At 37.5% G+C, this 24,111-nt stretch overlaps 1 protein-coding gene across 1 annotated transcript in view; it reads left to right on the top strand.

The window, feature by feature from the left end:
* The window catches only part of morc3a (MORC family CW-type zinc finger 3a), a 95,003-nt gene that overhangs the window by 32,328 nt on the left and 38,564 nt on the right, over nucleotides 1-24,111 (top strand). The window contains exons 3-7 of the mRNA XM_059968853.1: nucleotides 16,134-16,266; nucleotides 17,613-17,828; nucleotides 19,988-20,131; nucleotides 20,880-21,033; nucleotides 21,902-22,030. Of these exons, the coding sequence (XP_059824836.1) occupies nucleotides 16,134-16,266; nucleotides 17,613-17,828; nucleotides 19,988-20,131; nucleotides 20,880-21,033; nucleotides 21,902-22,030 (776 nt within the window). The remainder of the gene's footprint in view (nucleotides 1-16,133; nucleotides 16,267-17,612; nucleotides 17,829-19,987; nucleotides 20,132-20,879; nucleotides 21,034-21,901; nucleotides 22,031-24,111) is intronic.

The following is a 24,111-nucleotide window of genomic DNA, read 5'->3' as shown; positions in this document are numbered from 1 at the left end:
TAGTCCAGGTAGCTGTGAGAGTCTGTAGGCTTGTAGTAGATATCAGTACATAAGCCGTCTCCAGAGATGGAGACAGAAAGATTAAGAAAGGGGAAGGAGGTGTCGGAAATGGACCAGGTAAATTTGAGGGCAGGGTGAAAGTTGGAGGCAAAGTTAATGAAATCAACGAGCTCAACATGCATGCAGGAGGCAGCGCCAATGCAGTCGTTGATGTAGCGAAGGAAAAGAGGGGGACATACACATATAGGCTTGGAACATGGACTGTTCCACAAAGCGAAGAAAAAGGCAGGCGTAACTGGGACCCATACGGGTGCCCATGGCTACACCTTTGGTTTGGAGGAAGTGGGAGGAGCTAAAGGAGAAATTATTGAGAGTAAGAACTAATTCCGCTAGATGGAGGAGAGTGGTGGTAGAGGGGAATTGGTTAGGTCTGGAATCAAAAAAGAAGCGGAGAGCTTTGAGACCTTCCTGGTGGGGGATGGAGGTATATAGGGACTGGACGTCCATGGTGAAAATAAGGCGGTGGGGGCCAGGGAACTTAAAATCATTGCAAAAATTCAAAGCATGAGAAGTGTCATGAACATAGGTGGGAAGGGATATAATGTAGTATATGATGCAGGATTTCAGCTCGAAATATCAAGAATTCCTTCCCCTGACAGATGCTGTTCAACCTACTGAATTCTTCCACTATCATCATGTGCTGTATCATATAACATTCTAAAAAGCCCTTTTACCTGTCCATCCCTAGATTTAACTCATTAATGTTCTGTGCTGTCAACTGCAACTTTTTTTTCCATCCTTTTTTCCCATCACTGCAAAATGTCTGAGCTTCTCTTTTCTCACTAAATGTCCCAGAAATACAAACCTGCCATTTCCTGATTGATGATATCAGCTCTCTTCTTAGTGTGGCTTTTTAGAACACTTCCTCATTTGTCTTGTCACAATATTTTCATCGTTCTTCTCAAAAACCACATCTCTGCAGCTTTGAGTCTTCCCTCATTTTGCTTTGATGCTGTCCAACATTCGCTTCCAGCAGTTTATTTTATGTAGCAGTATCCATAGCTTTTAGAGGTCTGGATCAACAGGACATAGCAAAGAAGATACAGGTATGTTATTCAGCATACCTTACAGCATATGTTATACAGGTATGCTGGTATTTTCCTCAAAGCTTAAGGGACTTGGTATAGCTAGGTCAACATCAGCGTTCCTTTGAATTTTTGTTAACAGTTGCACAGACCAACCATTGTGCTGGGCAGGAAAGTTTTCCAAGGACTGAAAACTGCGTGGCACTTTAAATTATTTTTCTTTGTAAAATGCATACATTGAATATTTAGAATGGAACTTGGAAAATCACATACTTTTATATATTAATTGAAGGGTACAGTATAATGAAGTACAGAGCAACAAAGAAAATCTTTCACGTTTCATAATGTTTTTCTCCTCTGTTTTTATTACAAATCCATTGTGTACAAACTCTGTGCAGATTAATTTCGCATCCAGATAAAAGATGCATCTTGGTCCTCATTAGATCATCTAGGTGTTCCACTTCTAGCTTGTTTCTGGATTTACATTTGATTGAATTCATAAGATTGAATCCATGTTCACAGTCAGCACTAGAAACTTGAAATGTTCCAACAATGTCAACAAGAATTCACATTTCTTAATTCTTTGTTTCTGAGCACTTAGTTCAACTTATCAGTGTACGTCTTAATTGAATCAGTCTTAACTTTCTCAGAAACAACAAATTTGAAATCACAGTATTGCTGATATTTTTTTGAGACAATGCTTTTCTTATAATTTGTACCAGTAGCTGAGAGGTTTATTGTCAGTCATACAACATTCTCTTTTCCAAATTCAAAATTGGTTGTGTTTGTGAAAACATCAGTGTCAAAAGCTTGCCATTCTCTTGACCATTGTCAGGAAATCTGTTAACCAAATGATTACAGGCATGTTCAATGAATTGAATGATAGTGTCAAAATAACCACAAATAAGTTTCATTTTCTGGTTGAAACTTGAAATGTAAATTTATCATTTCCTGTAGAGAAATGTCTCTACTTTTGTTAGTAATTAGTGCATGGAAAACAGATTTTCACAATATTTCCATTACCTGTGTCCGAAGCTCAAAGCTGATGCACTCAACAAATTCAAACCCATTGTTATTGCTTCACTGACTCTCTGGGATATTTGGCCATGTGCATGAATTTCTTGAATGGAATGCATAGAAGCATTAGTTTTAATTGCTAAGATAATGTTATCAATTATCACTGTGATCATATCAGTTATAGGAAGCTTTCGCACATCTTGTTTCAGGCTCTTTTGGAGTTTCAGATAAACATATGCCAATTTCCTCTGTTCTTCTGGTTGTGTAATTTGATAACTGCATCTATATGAATTCTCTGGTTAAGATGTTATTTTAATTAAGATACATTAACTAAGATACATTCTTCCCATCTTTTCCTCTACTGAACTTGTCTCCAACTTTTGCTTACACATAAATAGTGTATATGGCATCACCAGTATCTTGATACGTAAAAATACCACCAATTTTTATTTTTTTTTTGTTTCTGACATGAAGATGGCAGTTCAAGATTTAAGTACATTTAATATCAAAGAATGTATAAATTATACAACCTTGAGATTTGCTTGCTCACAGGTAGCCACAAAGCAAGAAACAAGAAAGAACTCAATTAAAGGAAATAAAAATAAATGCAGCAGGCCCAAAGCCTCGCCTATCAGTTCATCGTATTAGTGGGCACGGAGCACCGCAGCCGGGGCAGTCTTCATAGCTTCAGCCCGTGGAGATGACCATTGCGAGAACGAGTGAAATCAGCTGTCGTGCCAATTGACATGCTGTCTTTTCAGTCTGTCTGGACATTTAAGTTGACTGAACAACAGAACAGCAAAAGGCTCTGGCGCCCTCAAGAGGGGAGTGAAGATAGCAGAGCCTGAGCGAGATCGGCTCTCACCTCCAATCTGAGCATTTAAATTGTCTAAAAAGTGTATCTTTGCATTAGACTTCAGGCACCATTGCTGCAAAAGGCTCCGGCCCTAAACTTTGTCACCCAGCAACTTGCTCCAGGCCCAGATTTTGTCACCCAACCCGAAGCTGAGCCAGTTGAATGAGCATCAAAACTTCTCTGTCCAGGCCCTGACTTCTCCTTTTGGCACCCCGAACAATCCAACCTTGCTCCTGGGCCGGCTGTATGGATAGCAGAACTCCATCTGTAACAATTCTGCAAAACAACACCTCAGCTCATTCCGTAAACTCATCTCGCCATTGCTCTCCCCATCTCTGTTTGTGGCAATAATTTAACACAATTTACTTCAGAAAGTTATTTTTAGTGATTTTTTGGTTGGATTTCTTTGCTTTTTGGCTAGTGGAAAGCTGCTGCTCTTTTGGTAGTGCCATCTTAACCAGAGTTCAGTGTCTATGAGTTGCAAAAGCTATTCTGCCTTAAATTTTGTACAAGCTATGTTCTTCAAATAGTTTACCTCTTCTGCTTTTCAACATCCTTTGTATACTAAAAATAATAATTGTTATTAAAAATAATTATTTGAAAAATTTAACAAATTAAGTCAAAATTTATAATCTAATAAATAACCACAGTCATCCAAACAATTTTATAGAAAGAAATTCTTATTTTGTTTTAACAATTTTTAAATTTAAAATTCTTGTTACATAATGAATTTTTGAAAGATACAGAAAAGTCAGACTATAGAATCTTTCGCATCAGACAAACACAGACCACAACTCACAACACAAGTAAACAATGTCGGGCATCAAAAAAACTGACAGGCACAATGGCAAAGGTAAAATATTTTGACAAGATGGCGATGATCTCCAGTGGGCCGGTAGTTTATTAACAATGAGCTACCAACTTCCATTCTGTGTTTATTGGTACAATTTGTAAGTGTTTTAACTTGAGCACTGACAATGTAAATACATTGAAGCTCTAAAATGTTTCAAAGTAAAGGTTGTGATAAATTTATTTAAAAAAATTATGGATAATATTAACATAATTTCAAAATGATGTAAAGCAAAATTCTAGCTAAATGGCAAAAAAGGCTATGTGCGTGGGAGCATTTCAGTTACTGCACAGCTTAGACAGAGCAGAGGGCAGCATGGCTGTTGCTATGTTACTGTGTTGACCACTGCTCCCTCTAGGCTGCTCAGTAGAGAAATGAGCCTCTCTGAGATAGATGGCTCCTGTAGGAGGATAAAGGGAGTTATGGACTTAAACACAGCATGGTCAATCTTTACAGAAATGCAGGAAGAGGTGACTGGTCTCATGACCATGTGTATTTCCTGGATGGCATATGGTACAAATTGCTTCTAGAGAGTTATGAATAGAGCAGGAGACGCTCATGGAGCCAATGATCACCCTTATTTAACTTATTTTTTACCTACACCAAAAGATTCTTGTTACTTTTTTGGACTTATCTTTAAGAGTTTATTGTGAATTTTTGAAGAAAGGAATACAGAAATGGCTCTTAGATCTAAAGGGCGGGAAGGATCCTAATGGGAACGGGAAGAAGACGACGACTGATCCTAAGGGCACTGAATTGACTTATGAAATGTTATTGGAGGTTTTAAATCAAAAATTTGAAGAACAACGCCAAATTTTTAAACAAGATATAAAGGCTTTTCAAGATTATATGGATAAGACGGATTCAGTAGTTAACCAGCAGCAAGTTCTAATCGCAACTCTGCAAGAAGACGCTTGGAAGCGAGATTTGATAATTGAAAAACTGGAGCAGAACTTACTTTTGACGATTAAACAGGTGGAAACACTTAAAGCCAAGAGTGTTGACTTTGAGAATCGGTCCAGAACACAGAACCTACGCATACTTGGTCTCCCGGAAGGTATTGAACAAGGGGACCCCTCGAAGTACTTTGCTCAACTTTTAAAGGATGCGTTCCCTTCTGTATTCCCAGACAGTCCTCCGTTACTCGATCGCGCTCACAGAATTATGCGTCGATCACCAAGTGCTTCAGCTAAACCACCGGTTGTAATTGTCTGATTTCACTATGTGCATGTTAAAGAGCAACTTATTGGTGTGGCTCGGCGTGTAGGGATGGTCAAATTTCAAGATCACAATTTTCGTTTAGTAGAAGATTTTAGTCCAGAAGTAATGAAGGAAAGGCTTCTTTTTAAACCTCCGATGTCTGAATGTTATGAGAAAAATCTAAAACCTGCGCTCTTATACCCAGCGAAGTTCAGGATATCGCCTCCGAATGTACCAAGGCGTGTTTTTCCTTTCTACATCTGAAGCGAGAAGCTTTCTGAATGAGAACTTCCCTACTGCTATGGACACTCATTTCAAATAAATGAGTGATTTTGATCATGCAAGATTATTATTTACAAAACCAGATTTTGTTTCTGGCTATTGGTGTAGGTTTACTCTATATTTTATACTCTAGTTAAAGTTTTTTTTTCTCGACATGCTAATCTTTTTATTTTACTTACTTCAGCCACTATACTTTATCTTTGGTCATTATTATTAATCCTTCAAAGGTGAATTTTTTTTTACTAAGTTGGCGGTTTCTTTAAAATATTTTTGGCTTTTTTTTATTTCGCCATTTTATTTTCTCTCGTCTTCTTCCTATAATGCATTTCTTATCACAGTTTAAATTTTTTTTGGTTTGTTTGGGTTTTAACCCGATTTATAAATTACTAGTGATTATACTCTTTTTGTTTTTTTTACTACCAATTATATTAAGTAGTTTGGTTTTAGTATTGTGATTATTATTTCTTTAGAGTTTGGGTGGATTTTTTTTTATCCTTTATATATGGAGTTGTCTTCTGCTGATATGGGGGTAGATTTAGTTTCATCTTTTCTTTTTCCCAGCCTATCCTTGGCTGAGGTGGTCTTTTTTTTCCTCTTGGGTGGGGGGGTGGGAGGTCTTTTTCTAAATCTTATGTTTCTTTTATAAGTTTTTTTTAGTTTTTTCATTTGGGCTGATTTTAAACTACAAAAATGTCTGCGATGTTGTCACTTCTGGGTCTGCCCCTTATTTTTGTTCCTCTTCCGGGTGCATGAGTTCATGAGTTTATATACCAAAGGGTTGATTTCAGAAATATGGCTCAGACCATTAATTTTGTCTCTTGGAATACTAATGGCTTACACCATCCGATTAAACAGAAAAAGATTTTCAAAGTATTCCAAAGACTTAATGCTCATATTATTTTTGTACAAGTAACTCATGTGAGGAAAGAGGATAATTATCGCTTTTTTAGGTTTTGGAGGGGATCAGCAGTATCATTCGAATTCAAATGCCAAAGTAAAGGGAGTTTCAATTTTTATTGACTCCTCTATTGCGTTTGTCCAACATGATATCTTTTTGGATTCGAGTGGTAGATTTTTGTTAATTACTGGCTTTTTAACAAAAAGGTTGCTATGGTTAATGTTTATGCTCCAAATGTGGATTGTCCTGATTTTTTTTAAGTCCTTATTTACTTCTCTACCTAATCTAAATGAATATAAGTTAATAATGAGTGGTGACTAATTGTTGTTTAAAGCCTTTGATGGACAAATCTATATCTACTCAGACTTCACCCAATAAGTCGGTCACTTGTATCAACTCTTTCATGACTGATAATGGAATTATTGATATTTGGAGATTTCGGCATTCTAAGGACAAAGAGTTTTCATTTTTCTCACATGTTTATCATTCCTACTCGAGAATTGATTATTTTTTTATTGACTCTTGTTTTATTCCATCGGTAAATGGTTGTAATTATGATATTATAGCCATCTCTGACCATGCTCCGTTAAAACTTACTATTAAATTTACGGATACAGCTTCTAGTGCTAGACAATGGCGATTTGATTCTACCTTACTGCAAGATCCGGATTTTATTAAATTTATGAAGGAACAAATCGATTTCTTCTTTTCAACTAATTCCACGGATGATATTTCTTGTGGAACACTCTGGGACACTTTTAAAGCATATATACATGGACAGATTATCTCCTACTCTGTTGGTCTGAGAAAACGCATCAAGAAGGAAACTCTTTTATTGGTTGATAAAATTAAAGAGATTGACAAGAAATATTCGATTACTCCTAGTAAGGAACTTTACAAACAAAGGGTTGAACTTCAAACGGAACATAGTTTATTACTTACATCTTCGATTGAAAATCAATTAATGAAAACCAGATCTGATTTTTATATACATAGTGATAAATCGGGTAAACTGTTAGCTAGTCAATTGAAGAATGCTTTGGTTAAACGTCAAATTACGAAGATCAGTCAGCAGAATGGGGATCTGACAGTTAACCATGATGAGATAAATAAATCATTTCAAGATTTTTATACCTCCCTATATCATTCTGAATTCCCTCATGATCATAATACCATGCGTGATTTTCTTGGGAAATTGAATTTTCCAAAATTATCATCAGATGATCTTTCAATATTAGAAACTCCTATTACGGATGCAGAAATTAAAGGGGTTATTTCCTCTATGAATTCTGGGAAAGCACCAGGTCCAGATGGGTATACAGTAGAATTTTTAAAATGTTTTTCTGCTACTCTTTCTCCTTGGTTATGCAGGGTTTTTGAAGAAGCAATTAGATTGGGCAATTTGCCACAATCTTTTTACAGAGCTTCCATTTCTTTAATATTGAAGAAAGATAAAGACCCTACTGACTGTGTATCCTATAGACCAATATCTTTATTGAATGTAGATTCCAAGATCTTTTCCAAGTCACTGGCATCCAGGTTGGAGAAGGTATTACCCCAAATTATTTCAGAAGATCAAACCGGTTTTATTAAAAATTGCTATTCTTTCTTCAATGTTAGGAGATTATTGAATATTGTTTATACTCCTTCACTTAGCACTTCAGAATGTGTCATTTCACTAGATGCGGAGAAAGCATTTGATAGAGTTGAATGGCCATACTTATTTAATGTGCTTGAGAAGTTTAATTTTAGCCCGACATTCATTTCTTTGATTAAACTGATATACTCCAGTCCCCTCGGTGCTTACTAACAATCAAAGATCTCCCTTTTTTCGTTTATTTCGGGGTACTAGACAAGGCTGTCCTCTTAGTCCATTATTATTTGATATTGCTTTAGAACCCTTGGCAATTGCTATCAGTGAATCACAGAACATTTTTGGCATTAATCGTGGGACAGATATACATAAGTTATCATTATATGCAGATGATTTATTATTATTTATTTCTGATCCTGAGAAATCCATTCCTGCAGTTTTATCATTGTTGGCTCCATTTAGTGATTTTTCCGGGTATAAATTAAATCTTAATAAGAGTGAATTGTTTCCTTTAAATAGACAGGTTCCAATTTATGGAAATTTACCTTTTAAATTAGTTAATGAATTTTATTTATTTAGGGATTAAAACCACAAAAAACTATAAAGACTTATTTAACGTTAATTTTTTTACCCTTAATCGAATTAATTAAATGTTTGTTTACTAAGTGGTCACCAGTATCTTTATCTCTGAAAGGTCAGATTAATGCTATTAAGATGGTTATTTTACCCAAGTTTTTATATACATTTCAAGCAGTACCTATTTTTATTCCGAAATCTTTTTTTGCTAATGTTGATTCAAAAATTTCCTCATATATATGGCAGAATAAAAATCCTAGGTTAGATAAAATTTATTTACAGAAGGCAAGGAAGGAAGGTGGATTGGCATTGCCTAATTTTAGATTTTATTATTGGGCAGTTAATATCCGATATTGGATATGTTGGTTAAAGGATTGAGATTATCTTTTAGCCCTCATTGGGTGAACCTGGAAATTAAATCTGTACAAGGATTTGTATTGGGTTCTATTTTAGGGACTTCTCTTCCCTTTGCTCTTTCTAAATTGCTGAAATGAATTGATAACCCGATAGTTAGACATACTTTAAGTATGTGGTTTCAATTTCAGAAATTTTTTGGGTTGACTCAGTTTGTTTTAAATATTCCTATTGTATCCAATTGCTTTTTTTATCCTTCTATTATAGACCAAGCTTATTCAGCTTGGAAGACTAAAGGATTACTATGATTTTCCGATTTATTTTTGGATAATTGTTTTATGTCTTTTGACCAATTATCTAATAAGTATAATTTGCCTCGATTTCATTTTTTTTAGATATTTACAGGTTAAGAATTTCTTAAATACTGTACTTCCTACTTTTCCAAATTTTGTGTCTTCAGGTATTTTGGAGAATTTATTTGAACTAAATCCTTTTAAAGGGCTAATATCAAAACTTTACAATATAATTATGAAGATATGTTCAGAGCCCTTTTATAAGACTAAAAATGATTGGGAAAGAGAACTTAACCTTACTATCCCTATTGAGAATTGGGATAAAATTCTTCAATTAGTTAATACATCATCTATATGTGCTAAACATTCATTAATACAGTTTAAAGTTGTGCACAGGGCTCATATGTCCAAGGATAAATTGGCTCATTTTTATTCCTATATAAATCCTATTTGTGACAGATGTCATTCTGAGATAATGTCTTTAACTCATATGTTCTGGTCATGTCCACTTTTGAAAAAATATTGGAAAGATATTTTTGATATTATTTCTGCGGTATTGAACATTGATTTACAACCACATCCTATTACTGCACTTTTTGGCTTACCAATGATGGACTCACTCCATTTATCCTCTTCCGCTTGTCAAATTATTGCATTTCTTACATTAATGGCTAGAAGATCTATTTTGTTGAATTGGAAAGAAATTAATCCTCCTGTATTTCGTTGGTTTTCTCAAACTATGTTATGTCTAAATTTAGAAAAAATTAGAAGTGTTGTATTTGATACCTATTAAATTTGAAAAGATATGGAGACCATTTATTCAATATTTTCATATGATGTAATGTGACCCTGTTCCAAGCCTATTTGTTTTTCCAGTTTCGATTTTACATATGTTGAGAGGATCGGAGTTGACAACACTGATGATTTTGTATTTTTGTGAGATATTATAAACAGCCCTTTTTTCATTTTTTCTTTTTCTCTTTTTTCTTGTTTTTTTCTTTATTAGTTATTAGATTAGTTTTATTTTGCATAATTTTTTTTTCTTTTTCTTTTTTTTAATATATACTATGATATACCTAGGTTTGCGTTGTTTATTTGTATATTGTATCGTCCATGATTTGGGAATACATTTATACTGTAAACATTGCTTATGTATTCTTTCATGTTCAGTCGAAATGTGTGTGTTTGTAATCCCATTATCTATATATCAATTTTATTTTGTTGATATTAATAACAATAATAAAAAGATTGAGAAAGAAAAGAGAGTTATGAATAGTAATGAAAGCTGAAGGAATTCAAAACTGATTAGTAGTAAATCCAAGGTGTATGGTCCTGCAGGGAAATCTGTGCGAAATGATAGGAGAAGACCGGAGGGGGTGGGGTGAAGCTGAGAGCTGGAAAGGTGATTGGCAAAAGGGATACAGAGCTGGAGAAGGGAAAGGATCATGGGATGGGAGGCCTTTGTAGGCTTAGTTCATGCACCTTTGGCAGCAATTACAGCCTTGAGTCTGTGTGGATAGGTCTTTATCAACTTTGCATATCCAGACATTGCAAGTTTTCCCCATTCTTCTTTACCAAACTGCTCAAGCTCTGTCAGATTACATGTGGATTGTGAGTGAATAGCTCTTTTCAAGTTCACCCACAGATTAGCAATTGTATTGAGGTTTGGACTCTGACTTGGCCACTCCAGTACATTCATATTGTTGTTTTTAAGCCATTCCTGTGTAGCTTTGGCTTTATGCTTGTGGTCATCATCTTGCTGGAAAACAAATCTTCTCCCAAGTTGCAGTTGCTTGCAGAATATATCAGGTTTTCCTCCAGGATTTCCCTGTATTTTGCTGCATTCATTTTACCCTCTGCCTTCACAGGCCTTTCAGGGCCTGCTGCTCTGAAGCATCCCCACACCATGCTTTATGGCAGGGATGGTGTATTTTTGATTATGTGCGGTGTTTGCCTTACGCCAAACATAGCGTTTCGTCTGATGGCCAAAAAAGCTCAATCTTGCCTCCATCAGACCATAGAACATTCTTCCAGCTGACTTAAGAAACTCCAACATGTCTTCTGGCAAACTCTAGCTGAGATTTCATGAGAGATTTTTCATCAATGTCTTTCTGTTTTGTTACTCTCCCATAAAGCTGTGACTGGTGAAGCACCCAGGCAACAGTTGATGAATGCTCAGTCTCTCCCATCTCAGTCACCGAAGCTTATGACTCCTACAGAGTTGTCCTAAGTCTCTTGGTGTTCTCCCTCACGAGTCCCCTTTTTGAGGATGGCCTACTCGAGGCAGATTTACAGCTGTGCCATTTCATGATGATTGACCTAACTGTACTCCAAGGGATATTCAGTGATTTGGAAATTTTCTTGTATCTATCTCCTGACTTGTGCTTTTCAATAACCTTTTCGCGGAGTTGCCTGGAGTGTTCTCTTGTCTTCATGATGTAGTTTTTGCCAGGATCCCACCAGCAATTGGACCTTCTATATACAGGAGTATTTTTCCGACAATCAGTTGAAACACTGACTGTACACAGTGATCTCCATTTAATGAATTATGTGACTACAGAAACCAGTTGGCTGCACCAGTGATGATCTGGTGTGTTATATTAAAGGGAGTGAATACTTACGCAGTCAAGTATTTTGTGTTTTATATTTGTAATTAATTTAGATCACTTTATGGAGATCTGGGAATGCAGTTATATAATTCGTTGAACGTGGTGTCACTGGTAGATAGCATCGTAAAGAAAGCTTTTGGCACATTGGCCTTGCATGAGTCAAAAATATTGAGTACAGGAGATGAAATGTTATGTTGAACTTCTATAAGACATTGGTGAGGCCTTATTTGGAGTATTGTGTGCAGTTTTGGTCACCTACCTACAGGAAAGATATAAATAAGGTTGAAAGAGTGCAGAGAAAATATACAAAGATGTTGCCAGGTTTGGAGGACCTGAGTTATCAAGATAAATTGAATAGGTTAGGACTTTGTTTCTTGGAACATAGAAGACTGAGAGGAGACTTAATAGAGGTATACAAAATTATGAGGGGTGTAGATAGGGTAACTGTAAACAGGCTTTTTCCACTAAGGTTGGGTGGGACTTTGACCGGAGGTCATAGGTTTAAGGGTGAAAGGTGAGAAGTTTAAGGTGAACATGAGGGGACATTTCTTCACTCAAAGGGTCATGAGAGTGTGGAATGAGCTGCTAGCAGAAGTGGTACATGTGAGTGTGATTTCAATGTTTAAGGGAAGTTTGGAGAGGTAGGTACATGGATAGTAGGGGTATAGTCCTGGTGTAGGGTGATGGGTATAGGCAGTTTGAATGATTCAACCTGGACTAGGTGGGCAGAAGGACCTGTTTCTCTGCCGTGCTTTCCTCTGACTCTGTATGGTTCTGTTACTGTTGGAGCCTGTGACCTACGTTTTGGTCATGTGTTTATGGGCCAATTGAGTGATCTGGCACTTTGCTGTCTCTAAGGGAGTTTGGTGAGAAACCAAGCAAAGTGTGTGACCTGGAGGCTCAGATGCCTGGAGAGGGGGTGTGAGCCCATAATTAACTCAATTTCTCACTGATTAAAGCATTGAGGAAATTTTAAATCGATGAGGACAAGATCAGAATGCAAATGGGTGTTCAGCACCGACTACCTGCAGGTGACAGGTCCCTCTCTCTCTCTTGCTCAGTGCTGCCAGATGATGGTGTCTGCTTGTGATGCCTCTCACCTTCTCTCCCCCCACCCCCCCCACCACCGTTCTTTTTTTGCGCATTTTTCTTTGAACGGGTTCCATGGTTTTCTTTTTTTTGTTGCTGCCTGTGGATAATACTTTGATAATAAATGTACTTTGTAGTTCATCCTCAAGATTTTTATGCCAGTTGTTTCTTTTTAAATGCTGAGGTAGACGCTGTTATCCTTTACAAGAGAAAATCTGCAGACTTTGGAAATCAAGGTAACACACATGAAATGCTGGAGGAACTCAGCAGGCCAGGCAGCATCTATGGAAAAAAAAGTCAACAGTTGACATTGTGGGCCGAAACCCTTCATCTGATGTCTTTTCAACCTTAACTTTTGTTCACATTCTCTACTTTTTTACAGGATTCATCTAACCCTTTTTTTGCAATTCACATTTACATTGAGCAAACACAAACCACCCTACAGTCTTCTCAGATTTTCCTTTCCCTAACAACCCTTCTGTAGGATGCCATTCCTTACACTACAACATAACTTAATGCTTTCTGGTCCATAATGAACAAACACGCATGATAGCAGAGACCTTTGAAGCTCTGGGACAAGACACACGGAGACAGAAGCGCCTATGCGCACACACACATTTCGGAATTCAAAAAAGAAGCACACACACTTATCATGCTCCTGTGGGATCCAACCTGGACTGGGGTAACCTTCTTTATTTCTCTGTTACTATGCAATCTGATCCGGAATGGGGCAATCTTTTTTATTCTTCTCCTCCTGTGGGATCTGACTGCTTAGGATTTAGAACTGATCAGCTACTGGAGCTGAATTACTTTCTCCTGAATAACAACGTCAATGGTTAGCCATCTTGTTGAAACCTCCAAGTTACTGTCCTCACAGATTAACTGACTCTGAACACAAGCACTCAGTCCTTAAACATACTTTATTTTACTTGCAAGAACAGCATAGCCTCTGTTACCACAGTATTCTGGGTCAGAGCAGAAAAATACTATGTTTATGCAGTTTTGACTAGTGTAGTTACGGATATTGACTATTTGGTAACTATGTGTAAATTCCTTACTTGCAAGATCAATTGCTATTCACAATTAAGGTGTTAAAAGTCAATAGAAACTACAAGCTTGCAAGAATGAAAATTTGAAGTTGGTATTTTAGGTGGTGTGTGCGTGTTTTGCATCTTGAGGAGTCAAAGTAAGGAGGTGGGAGGGGGTGAGAGGGAGAAACACAAGATGATAGGTGAAACTAGGAGGTTTGGGTGGGGAGGGTTTGAAATAAAGAGCTGAGAGTTTGATTGGTGAGCAAGATACAGGGCTGGAGAAGGGGGAATCTGATAGAAGCGAACAAAAAGGCCATGGAAGAAAGAAAAGGGTGGGGGGGGGGGGGGTGGAGAACACCAGCCTAGACATTGTTAACCCTTGCCTTGCTGCAAATTCCACAAGACAACACATGTTCTTACTTCAAGTGGGAGGTTCTTCCTTCACTTCAAGTGGGAGGTTGTGAACAAAATTATCATCAATCTTTGTTTCTTGGAAAAATTGAAATTTGTACAGAAGTAACATCTGAAGTGAATTTGTATGAATACATTTTTTGTTTTGCTTCTCTACATATGCATATTTTCCAGAAGAGATGATATCTATACCTCTATGTTGGTAGAATTGCTTAATTTCATTTCCAAAACATAAGAAAAAGGATACATTGCTGAGGTTTTATAACGTATTGGTAAGACTGCACTTGAAGTTTTGTGAGCACCTTTGAGCCCTTTATCTAAGAAAGGATGTACTGGCATTGGAGAGGATCCAGATGATGTTTACGAGAATGATCCTGAGAATGAAAAGGTTAACATATGAGGAGCATTTGATGGCTCTGGGCCTGAATTGGCTGTAGTTTAGAAGAATGAGGGGGGGGATCTCGTTGAAACCTAGATAGAGTGGATGTTTCCTATAGAGGGGTAGTCTAGGATCAGAGGGCACAGTCTCAGAACACAAGAAGATCCCTTTAGAACAGTGATCAGGAGGGATTTCTTCAGCCCGAGTTTGTTGCGCCAAGTGGATGTGGAGGCCAAGTCATTGGGTATGTTTAATGCAAGAAGTTGATAAATTCTTGATTAGTGTCACGCAGGTGAGAAACTGCTAGAAAATTCAGCAGTCTAATGAACAAGGAGGCAATTAAAAGAGAGAGAGGACTCTGACTTGGTTTTGATAACACTTTTAATTGTGACCTTGAGAGAGAGAGAGAGTATGGCACGAGCTGGGAAGTCACCATGGTAACAGCTCAGAGCGGTTGAGCTAACGGACGGCTGGAATTTCGGACGGATTATAAAAGTTGAGGCTTTTGTCTGATAACGGCAGAGGAGACACGACATGGGAGAAGCGCGGAAGAGCTACCTGAAAAACCACTGGTGGAGTATCAGACCACCACGAGGGTGGAGGCCACGGACCGATTAATTTCGACCCGTGATTACCAGTGTGGGTAAGAGCTTGCCTGTGGGGGTCTGCTGAAGGTGAACCCCTGCCGTGGGTTAGTAGACCGTTCCCTAGAAGGGGCTCTGTCCGTCCGTGTGGGGTTCACACGAAGTGACTCTAAAGACTTCAGAAGTAAGAACAACTAAAGCTGATAACTTAAACATCAACTCAATTAACTGTGTCTCTCTCTCTCTCCATTAGTTGAACTCGACGCAACAAAAAGTGAACCTGACACCGTATAGTTTATTTATAGTAAACCAGACTCCAGGTGTGTTCCATTTCTGCTGGTCCTTTTCAACTTGTCACGGGATTTGTGACATTATTCAGGGCATGGAGGGATATGAGGAGAAGGCAGAACATTTAGGCTGAGGGGGAAATGGATCAGCCATGATGAAATGGTGGAGCAGACCTGATGGGCCAAATGGCCAATTCTGTTGGTGTATCTTATGGTCCAATGGTTACAGCGAGAAGTTGGGAGAATGAGGTTGAAAGGAATGTGCTGTAAATCAGCTATGATTGAATAGTGGAACAACTGGCCTGATTCTGCTCCTTTGTCTTATGGTCATGCTTTGTAGAATCAGAGTGTATAGGCCACAATTTTGAGGTAAATAGGTGTCCTCTCTCTTGCCACAGAGTAAATAAGTACTTCTTCCTTTGAACTGAGTATGGATTGTTGAGTAATTTCCTTTTTAATAAGCCTAGGAAGAAAATCCACGTAATCGGGAACCTCAAAGCATATAATAGTGACAATCAGTTATCCTGGATGCTCTTTATAATATCCTTAGATTCCCTTGTTGAAATTATTTAGCTATTTCCAGTTCTCACCAATGAATCTTACTCCTTTCTTCACTTCAAGTGAGAGGTTTTGAACAAAATTGTTCTAAATTTTGGTTTCTTAGTATAATTATAACTTGTACACAAGAAACATCTGAAGAGAATTTATATGAATTTGTTTCTTGTTTTGCTTTTTTAGATAACGCATATGATCCTGATGCAAATGCAAAGCAGTTGTGGATTGATAAGACTGTTATAAAAGGACATATTTGCTTGATTTTCACTGACAATGGCCAGGGGATGAATCAAGAGAAGTTACACAAAATGTTGAGGTAAGTTGTCAATTAGAAATACATGAACATTTGAACAGAATGGCTTTAAATTATGAGCAGTAGAACTCTGCATCATATAATAGTATGCATTTGTGGTTCCTGTTTTCACCAGATCAAATGCAAAATACTGCAGATGTTTTGAATTAATGAATAGCTCAATTGTAATATGCCACCTCTCCAAAGATCAGCACCTTATCATGGATTACAATTAATTGGCCATTGGTTAATCGGGGCAGCAGATTATTTAGGCCAACTCTTAAAGAAATAGTGGGAGTTCCTTTTGTTTATTTGGAACACAATGCAGCTTAATTGGGGTAGGAGATTTTATAGCTAAGCAGTTTCTAACTAGTGTCAGCCATGGGCCCTGTGTGGCCATTTAGACCCTACATCGTGCTTACAGCAAACAGTATTTAAATAACATCAGTTGGATGTTCAAAAAGCAGTGACTTTTGTCACTGATCGTTGGTGAGAAATAAGCAGTAAGAAGATTCAGGACTGTTTTGCTCATTGAGGTTGCAGGATTTCAGGCTTGGAGATGCCAAGAATGGCAAGGAGTGAAAGTGAAACAATTCCACTACTTTAGCAACTGTGAAGAATTTGAAGGTATTGACAATTATCTTGAATATTACAACGAAAATGAAGATTTGGAGGATGCAATTGTCTGTAGCACTGTATGAAGGCTATCCAGTATTTGCACTGGGTGCCAGCACTGATTTTGTTCATTGTAGTTAATCAAAAGGACATGACAGCCTACACTGGATGAATTCCTCCGTCAATATAAGGTTTTATAATTCTGTAGTAGTAATGATAGTGTTCTAATTTGTTCTGTATTCTATTTAAATACATGATTTATTGCTCTGTTAAATGGTACTTTGTGTTTGTTATACCTTTTTAACTATTTCCATGAAAATTCGGCTAATTGGTTCAGTTGCTTAATTGGGTCAAAATGTCAATAAGAAGGTGCATGTAACAATAATAAACTAATTGACTAATTTAATCTGTGCTGCTATCTTCAGGATTCTTTGGATTTGTACACAAATTTCCTTTGTTCTTCAATAATCAAACATAGCATTTATGTTATTTGTCTTATCATTGATGCCCCAACATAAATTATTTCACGTGTATCATGCGTCTATTTCCACTGCTCTATTTGACTTAACAACTAAGCAATATCTTCCTCCCCATCAACAACACTCATTTTTATATCATTAAGAATTTTAATGTTGCAATTCATCACAATTTTGTTTTCACATTGTATTGTATTTGAGACCATGTGAGTTTATAGTTTAATTTTAACATGAATTCTTCTACTGGTTTGAATTTGATAAATCTTTTTCTCTTTCCAGCTTTGGATTCAGTGAGAAAGTTACAGTAAATGGGCATTCCCCAGTGGGACTTTATGGCAATGGCTTCAAGTCTGGGTCAATGCGTCTGGGAAAAGATGCAATAGTTTTCACAAAAAACGGAGAAGCCTGCAGCATAGGCTTCTTATCTCAGACTTACCTTAACAAAGTGAAAGCAGAAAATGTTTTAGTACCGATTATTTCATATAGCTTGAATAATATCCTTTTCTTAAAATTTATTCTTTATTTGAAAGAATTCACAATTCACAATTAAGCACTTCAAGCATTATTTTTCTATTAGTCTTAATACCTACTTTCTACAGAGTGAGAGAGTTGCGTTGTGTCTGTTGAATTGGTTACTAGAATGTATGCAACAATTGTTGGAAAATGTACAAAGTTCAGAGTAAATTTATATTGAAGTACATACATATCACCATATAGAAACCTGAGATTTTTTTTTGTGGGCATAATTAGCAAGTCCAGTAACCATAATTGAATCAATGAAGGACTGTACCAACAGGACAGACAGCCAGTGTGTGTGCAAAAGATGACAAACTCTGCAAATACAAAAAGAAATAAATAAAAGCAAAAATAATAAATAAATGAACAATAGATATTGAGAACATGAGATGAAGAGTCCTTGAAAGTGAGTCCATAGTTGTGGGAACAGTTCAGTAATGGGGCAAGTGAACTAGAGTGAAGTTATTTTCTTTGGTTTAAGAACCTGATGGTTGAGGGGTAATAACTGTTCCTAAACCTGATGGTGTGAGTCCTGAGGCTCCTGTACCACCTTCCTGATAGCAGCAATGAGAAGAGGGCATGACTTTGATGGTGGGTGGTGCTTTCCTGCAACAATGCTCCATGTTGGTGGGTGGCGGTGCAGCCACCAGGCTATAATGCAGCCAGTCAGTATACTCTCCACCACACATCTATAGAGGTTTGTCAGTGTTTTAGATATCATGATAAGTCCTCTCAAACTCCTAAGGAAGTAGAGGCACTGCTGTGCTTTCTTGATAATTGCACTTAATGTGCTGTACCCAGGACGAGTCCTTTAAAATGATAACACCGATAAGTTGCTGATCATTTCCACCTCTGATCCCCCTAGAGGACTGGCTCATAGACTTCTAGTTTCCTCCTTCTGAAGTCAACAATCATCTCCTTGGTCTTGCTAACATTGAATAAGAGATTGTTGTTGTGGCATCACTTAGCCTGATTTTCAATCTTCCTTCTATATATTGATTTGTCACCACCTTTGATTTGGCCCACAATAGCAAGCTTAATTATGGCATTAGAGCTGTGTTTAGCCACACACGTAAGTGTAAAGTGAGTAGAATGGGGGGCTAAACACACAACCTTCTGGTACACCTGTACTGATGGAGACTGTAAAAGAAATGTTGCCAATCCAAACTAGCAGGGGTCTGCAGGTGAAGAAATCGAGGATCCCAATTGCACAAGGAGGCACTGAGGACAAGATCTTGAAGCTTATTGATTAGTTTTGTGGGGATAATAGTATTGATTGCTGAGCTGTAGCTAATAAAGAACATTGAGATGCTCTCCAGATGTTCCAGGGTTGAGTGAAGAGCCAATGTGATGGCATCTGCTGAGGATCTGTTGTGCCAGTAGGAAAATCATTTGCTTGGTATCTCTGTTATTTTATGGCTATGGAAAATGTACTGCAAGTTACACATGAATTCTCATTGTATCATCAATATGTAATTTGTTAAAATGGTTTGAAGATTTCTTCACATTTGTCAGACAGTGGTATATTTATTTTATCTTGCCAGTTTACCTTTTACTTCCTAGAGAGAATGAATTCTTGTTATTATGGTTCTATGAATAATGGATGTCTTACACACTTGTAGCACTGTAATAGAATTGTACATTTCAGATTTATAATTTTATAAGCTGCATAGATGGTAACAGTCTTAAGAGATCGTAACCTTTCGCTTAATATTTATATTTCATTAAGAACAATTTACCTTGTCGCTAAGATTCATACTGGGTTCTGATAAAGGGTCTCGACCCTAATTGTTTATTTCTCTCCATCGATGCTGGCTGATCTGCTGAGTTCCTCCAGCATTTTGTGTGTGTTGCTCTGGGGGCTCAGATTATCCTCATTTACTGCCAGGCTTAATGGGAGAGAAGGCACAGCAAGTTTATTTTCATTAACTTTTAAAGCATTTTCATTTTAATAATATTGTTAAATATCTTGGTGCAAGACAGCTTCATGTAGGGATTTGATTCAATGCTCATGCATTATTTTCTATTTGCTCTTGATATTCAAAGACTTGATCCTAATCCTAATTAGATGAAGGTTGTTTGAATTAAATATGGCTGTATATTTGAATATGATTTTATTCCTTAACACAACTTTTACAAAAGCTTTTATCTGAAGACATGCAATTAAGCTTGGAAGCAATTTTGTCCTCTTCTTTATTCAACACCGAAAAGGAGCTACTAGCGGAGTTAGAGACTATTCCTGAAAGAAGAGGAACAAGGATTATAATTTGGAACATAAGAAAGTAAGAATGGTTTTAACTCATGCATGAAACTAATCTTTTTGTAAAGAGAAGAGGTGAAAGGTCATTGATGTTAACTCTTGTTTTGCTCCGTCAATGCTGATTATTTGGACTCAGAACACGTGCGCACTTACTCCTCAATCATACTTTATTTTACTTGTGCACAAGGAGAACAGCTTGGCCAGTCACCATACTGTACTGAAGCCACTACAGAAGTGGCTTATCAGTTTCAGACATTGAACATTTGTGTATGTTTGAATTCCAAGATCAATCCCCGTTCACAATAAAGGTGTTAAAAAGTCAATTGAAAATACTGATGATACTTTGATGTTAGTAAAGCAATTGTCCTTGGTTGTTAAGTGCGCTTCACATCCCTCCATCATGTTCTTATCCCGTCTGTCTCCAGCACCCTCTTGTGTAAATGGAGGCTAAGTTCTTCAAAGAAAAGGTCTCACTTTTGAGGCCTGGATGTTAGACATCCTTACTTACCTCATCTGCAGTAAGCAGGAATGAATCTGGTCATCTCACTTAAGAGTCCTCACTTGCTTGGGTTGACTAGAACTGCCCCAGCAATCTTGCCTGGATGTTGTCTTTAACCTTTGCCTTACCACAACTCTGACATCTCCACAGATGTTGCCTAACCTACTGGTTATTTCTAGTATTTTCTGTTTTCAAAACAAATGTGAAAAAAAGCTTAATTTTAAGTTGAAGATTGTGTATTCAAGGTTTAATGGAGGTATTTTATTTCTAGAACCAAGGATGGAAAGCCAGAGTTTGACTTTGAATCTGACAAGTATGATATCAAAATCCCCGAAGATATTTTAAATGACAATGCAGAGAAGAGAAAATACAAAAGGCAGGATCGGATGGATCAATTTGTGCCTGAAAGTGATTATTCATTACGAGTAAGATAATTTTCCATGCATATATACTTGCAAATAATAAATTTACAAAATTGGATGGTTCTTGGCTATAGCATATCAGATAAATCTTATCAACACAGCATTGCTTTATTTCTGATTACATTGTACAGAGCAGAACTTCCATGCTTTGCCATTTTCTAGTATCTGGTTTTTAAATACATACTGTCAAAGGCTTAGGTGGAACAGGGTAGCTGGCACTTGTGAATATCACAATCTGAAAGTTTCTGTTGAAGTTGGATGTCATTCTGACTTTAAAGTAATCACCCGTCGCTTCATTTCTCTGTCAATTTCCTTACTTAAAGGTACAGTGGTTTATAAAAGCAACACACCAATTCCTTGTTAAGGACAATTAATGATGAGTGATAAGTTCAGTTGTGCCCGCAATAGCTGTTTGTTACTGATTTTAAAACAAATCAGTTTTAGATTCATTTATTTATCACATGTATATTTATTGAAATATAGTGAAATGTGTTGTTTGTGTTAATGACCAACACAACCTAAGAATGTGCTGGGGGCAGCCCTCAAGTTTCACCACTCTTTCCGGTGACAAAATAGCATGCCCACAAAGTTAAGCAGATCAACAAACAACACACCAACTGAACAACAACAACAACAGTGAAACAAGCCCTGTTCCACCTTCCCACTCACCCATGCCCACACTGTCCTCCAAACCCATGACAGGTCTCAGTCAATCAGCTTCTGTTGGAGAAAATATCCTCATAATTTATCCTAGTGTTGAGTTATTCCACTTGTTATTTTGTGTAATAATTTGAAACTCAGAATTGAAATTCGCTGAAATTTGTTTTTGTAAGTTATTTGAAGCTAAATCAGTGTTGCAATTTGTTTTCAGGCTTATTGCAGTATTTTGTATCTGAAGCCGCGCATGCAAATAATTCTTCTGGGAAAGAAAGTGAAAACACAACTTGTTTCCAAAAGCCTTGCACAAATTGAACATGACATATACAGACCTTCATTTCTTGTATCTTTTGCAAATATCTTTAATTTAAGTGATTCTTATGTAACATCTCTTAATTGAATATGTATATTATAATCAGAATCAGGTTTAATATGACCGGCAATGTCGTGAAGTTTATTAAGTTTGCAGCAGCAGTACAATGCAATACATGATAATACATTTTTTTAAACCTGTGAATTACAGTGTGTGTGTGTGTGTGTATTGGAGGTTCGTGACTGTCATGTGACAGCACTGCCCACTACCTGGTCGGAAGGCACGCCACCTGCCACCCCTTCTTGCCCATAAATGCACACCTAAACATTGGCCCCTTTAATTAGCCTTGTACTTGGCCTCAGGCAATTGGCCTTTGTAATCAGCTTAATTCTGCTGGCACGAGCCATTGGCCCTCCTGTGAATTACCTAGGCTAGACCCTCCAGTCCTACTGCACTAAGATGTGCCACGTGTGCTGGACTTGCTCTCTTTGCCATCTCCAAGGGACCACTCTGTTTCACTCCAGGCTGAGAACCGTGGAACGGTGCTGGAGAAATTGTTGGTGAGCTGTGCATTGCATACGGTTGGATTATTGTCCGTAATAGCATGGAGCTGTGGCTGCACAGAGTCAAGGGATGGCGGGTATCGTAATGACTTTTCCCTTGGGGGGGGGGGTGCGCGCGTGTGCTTTGTTCCCACGCGATTTTCCCATGTTCGTTATTAATTGTCCATGTGTGTTTTATTGCCGATCTGACTTTTCCCACGACTGCTGTAAATTGTGTGTGTGCGCGTGTTGCTTCTGTTGCCATTTTCCCATGTTTGCCTTCTGTGAATAAAATCCTTTACTTCCAAGAGTGTGTCCAGAGTCCTTGCCTTTGAGACCCACTGAATCTGTTTCCTCATTCACTCACTCACTCACTCACTCACACACTTTTTTATTAAATAGCTGAATTAAAATAATACTGCAAAAATAGAAAAGTAGTGAGGTAGTGTTCATGGGTTCAATGTCCATTCAGATGGCAGAGGGGAAGAAGCTATTCCTGAATCATTGAGTGTATGCCTTCAGGCTTCTGTACCTCCTTCCTGATGGTGGCAATGAGAAGAGGGCATGTCCTGAATGGAGGGGTCCTTAATGATGGATGCCAACTTTTTGAGGCACCACTAAAATCACTAGGTAGCTCAGAGAAAAGAGGAGCATAAATGTGTTGGCTCCATTTTACAAAGTGCCACAAAGATCAGCCTTTAGTCTTGTTAGTTTATATAATTAACTTGGTGGAAGGGACCAGTGGTATGATTGCTGGATTTGTCACTGACATAATGGCATATAGGATTGAGGTTATGAAAAGGAATCTAGTAAAGGGATACTGATAGGCTAAGTGAGTGGGAAAAGAGAAATGAGGTACCCTTGTCTAAAATGAAGATGCCTTTTTTCCTGAGGTGAGAATCTTTCGAGCTCTTTGCCTAAAAAAAAAAAAGAGGAAGAAAAGTATTAGAATATTTTTAAGACATGGGTAAGGAAATACAGAGTTAAAGTTGCAGTCGATCAGTCATGCTTTGAGTGTTGGAGTGGAGTGTCCACTTGCTTATTCACGTATAGAATCTTTCTGTTCCTCAGAAAGTGATTGCTGAAATTCTTTTTACGGTGTTGCCTCAGATAGCTGTGGAGGCCAAGTCTTTGAGTGTATTTAAAATGGAGGTTGAAAGATTCTTGGTTAGTCAGGATGTCAAGTGTTATGGGGAGAAGGCAAGTGAATGGGATTGAGAGAGAGATGATTTGGTATTGATAGAATAGCAGAGCAGACTTGATGGGGCCAAATGGTCTCATTCTGTACCGATGACCGATGGTGTTATAGCGGCCGCTGCTTTGTTGGCATCTGTAGTACCCAGATAAGCATTGTCACTGTCTGGTAATGGATTCAAAATATTTTGCATCTTAAATCGTACCCATTTCTTTTATTTTCAATCTGCCACAAATTGTGGCTGTAGTCGATATCTATCTATGTGTTTATTTTTGGTATAATTCAAACTCTTCCTGAAGACTGTTAACATAAAATTTACTTAAACTGATGGAAAGGGAATGCAGGAAGATGATGAGGCAGGTTCCAGAAGAATC

The sequence above is a fragment of the Hypanus sabinus genome, chromosome 4, assembly GCF_030144855.1.
Source record: "Hypanus sabinus isolate sHypSab1 chromosome 4, sHypSab1.hap1, whole genome shotgun sequence".
Taxonomy (NCBI): domain Eukaryota; kingdom Metazoa; phylum Chordata; class Chondrichthyes; order Myliobatiformes; family Dasyatidae; genus Hypanus; species Hypanus sabinus.
Note: the sequence above shows the minus strand (reverse complement) of the source record. Positions and strands in the feature narration are given on the sequence as shown.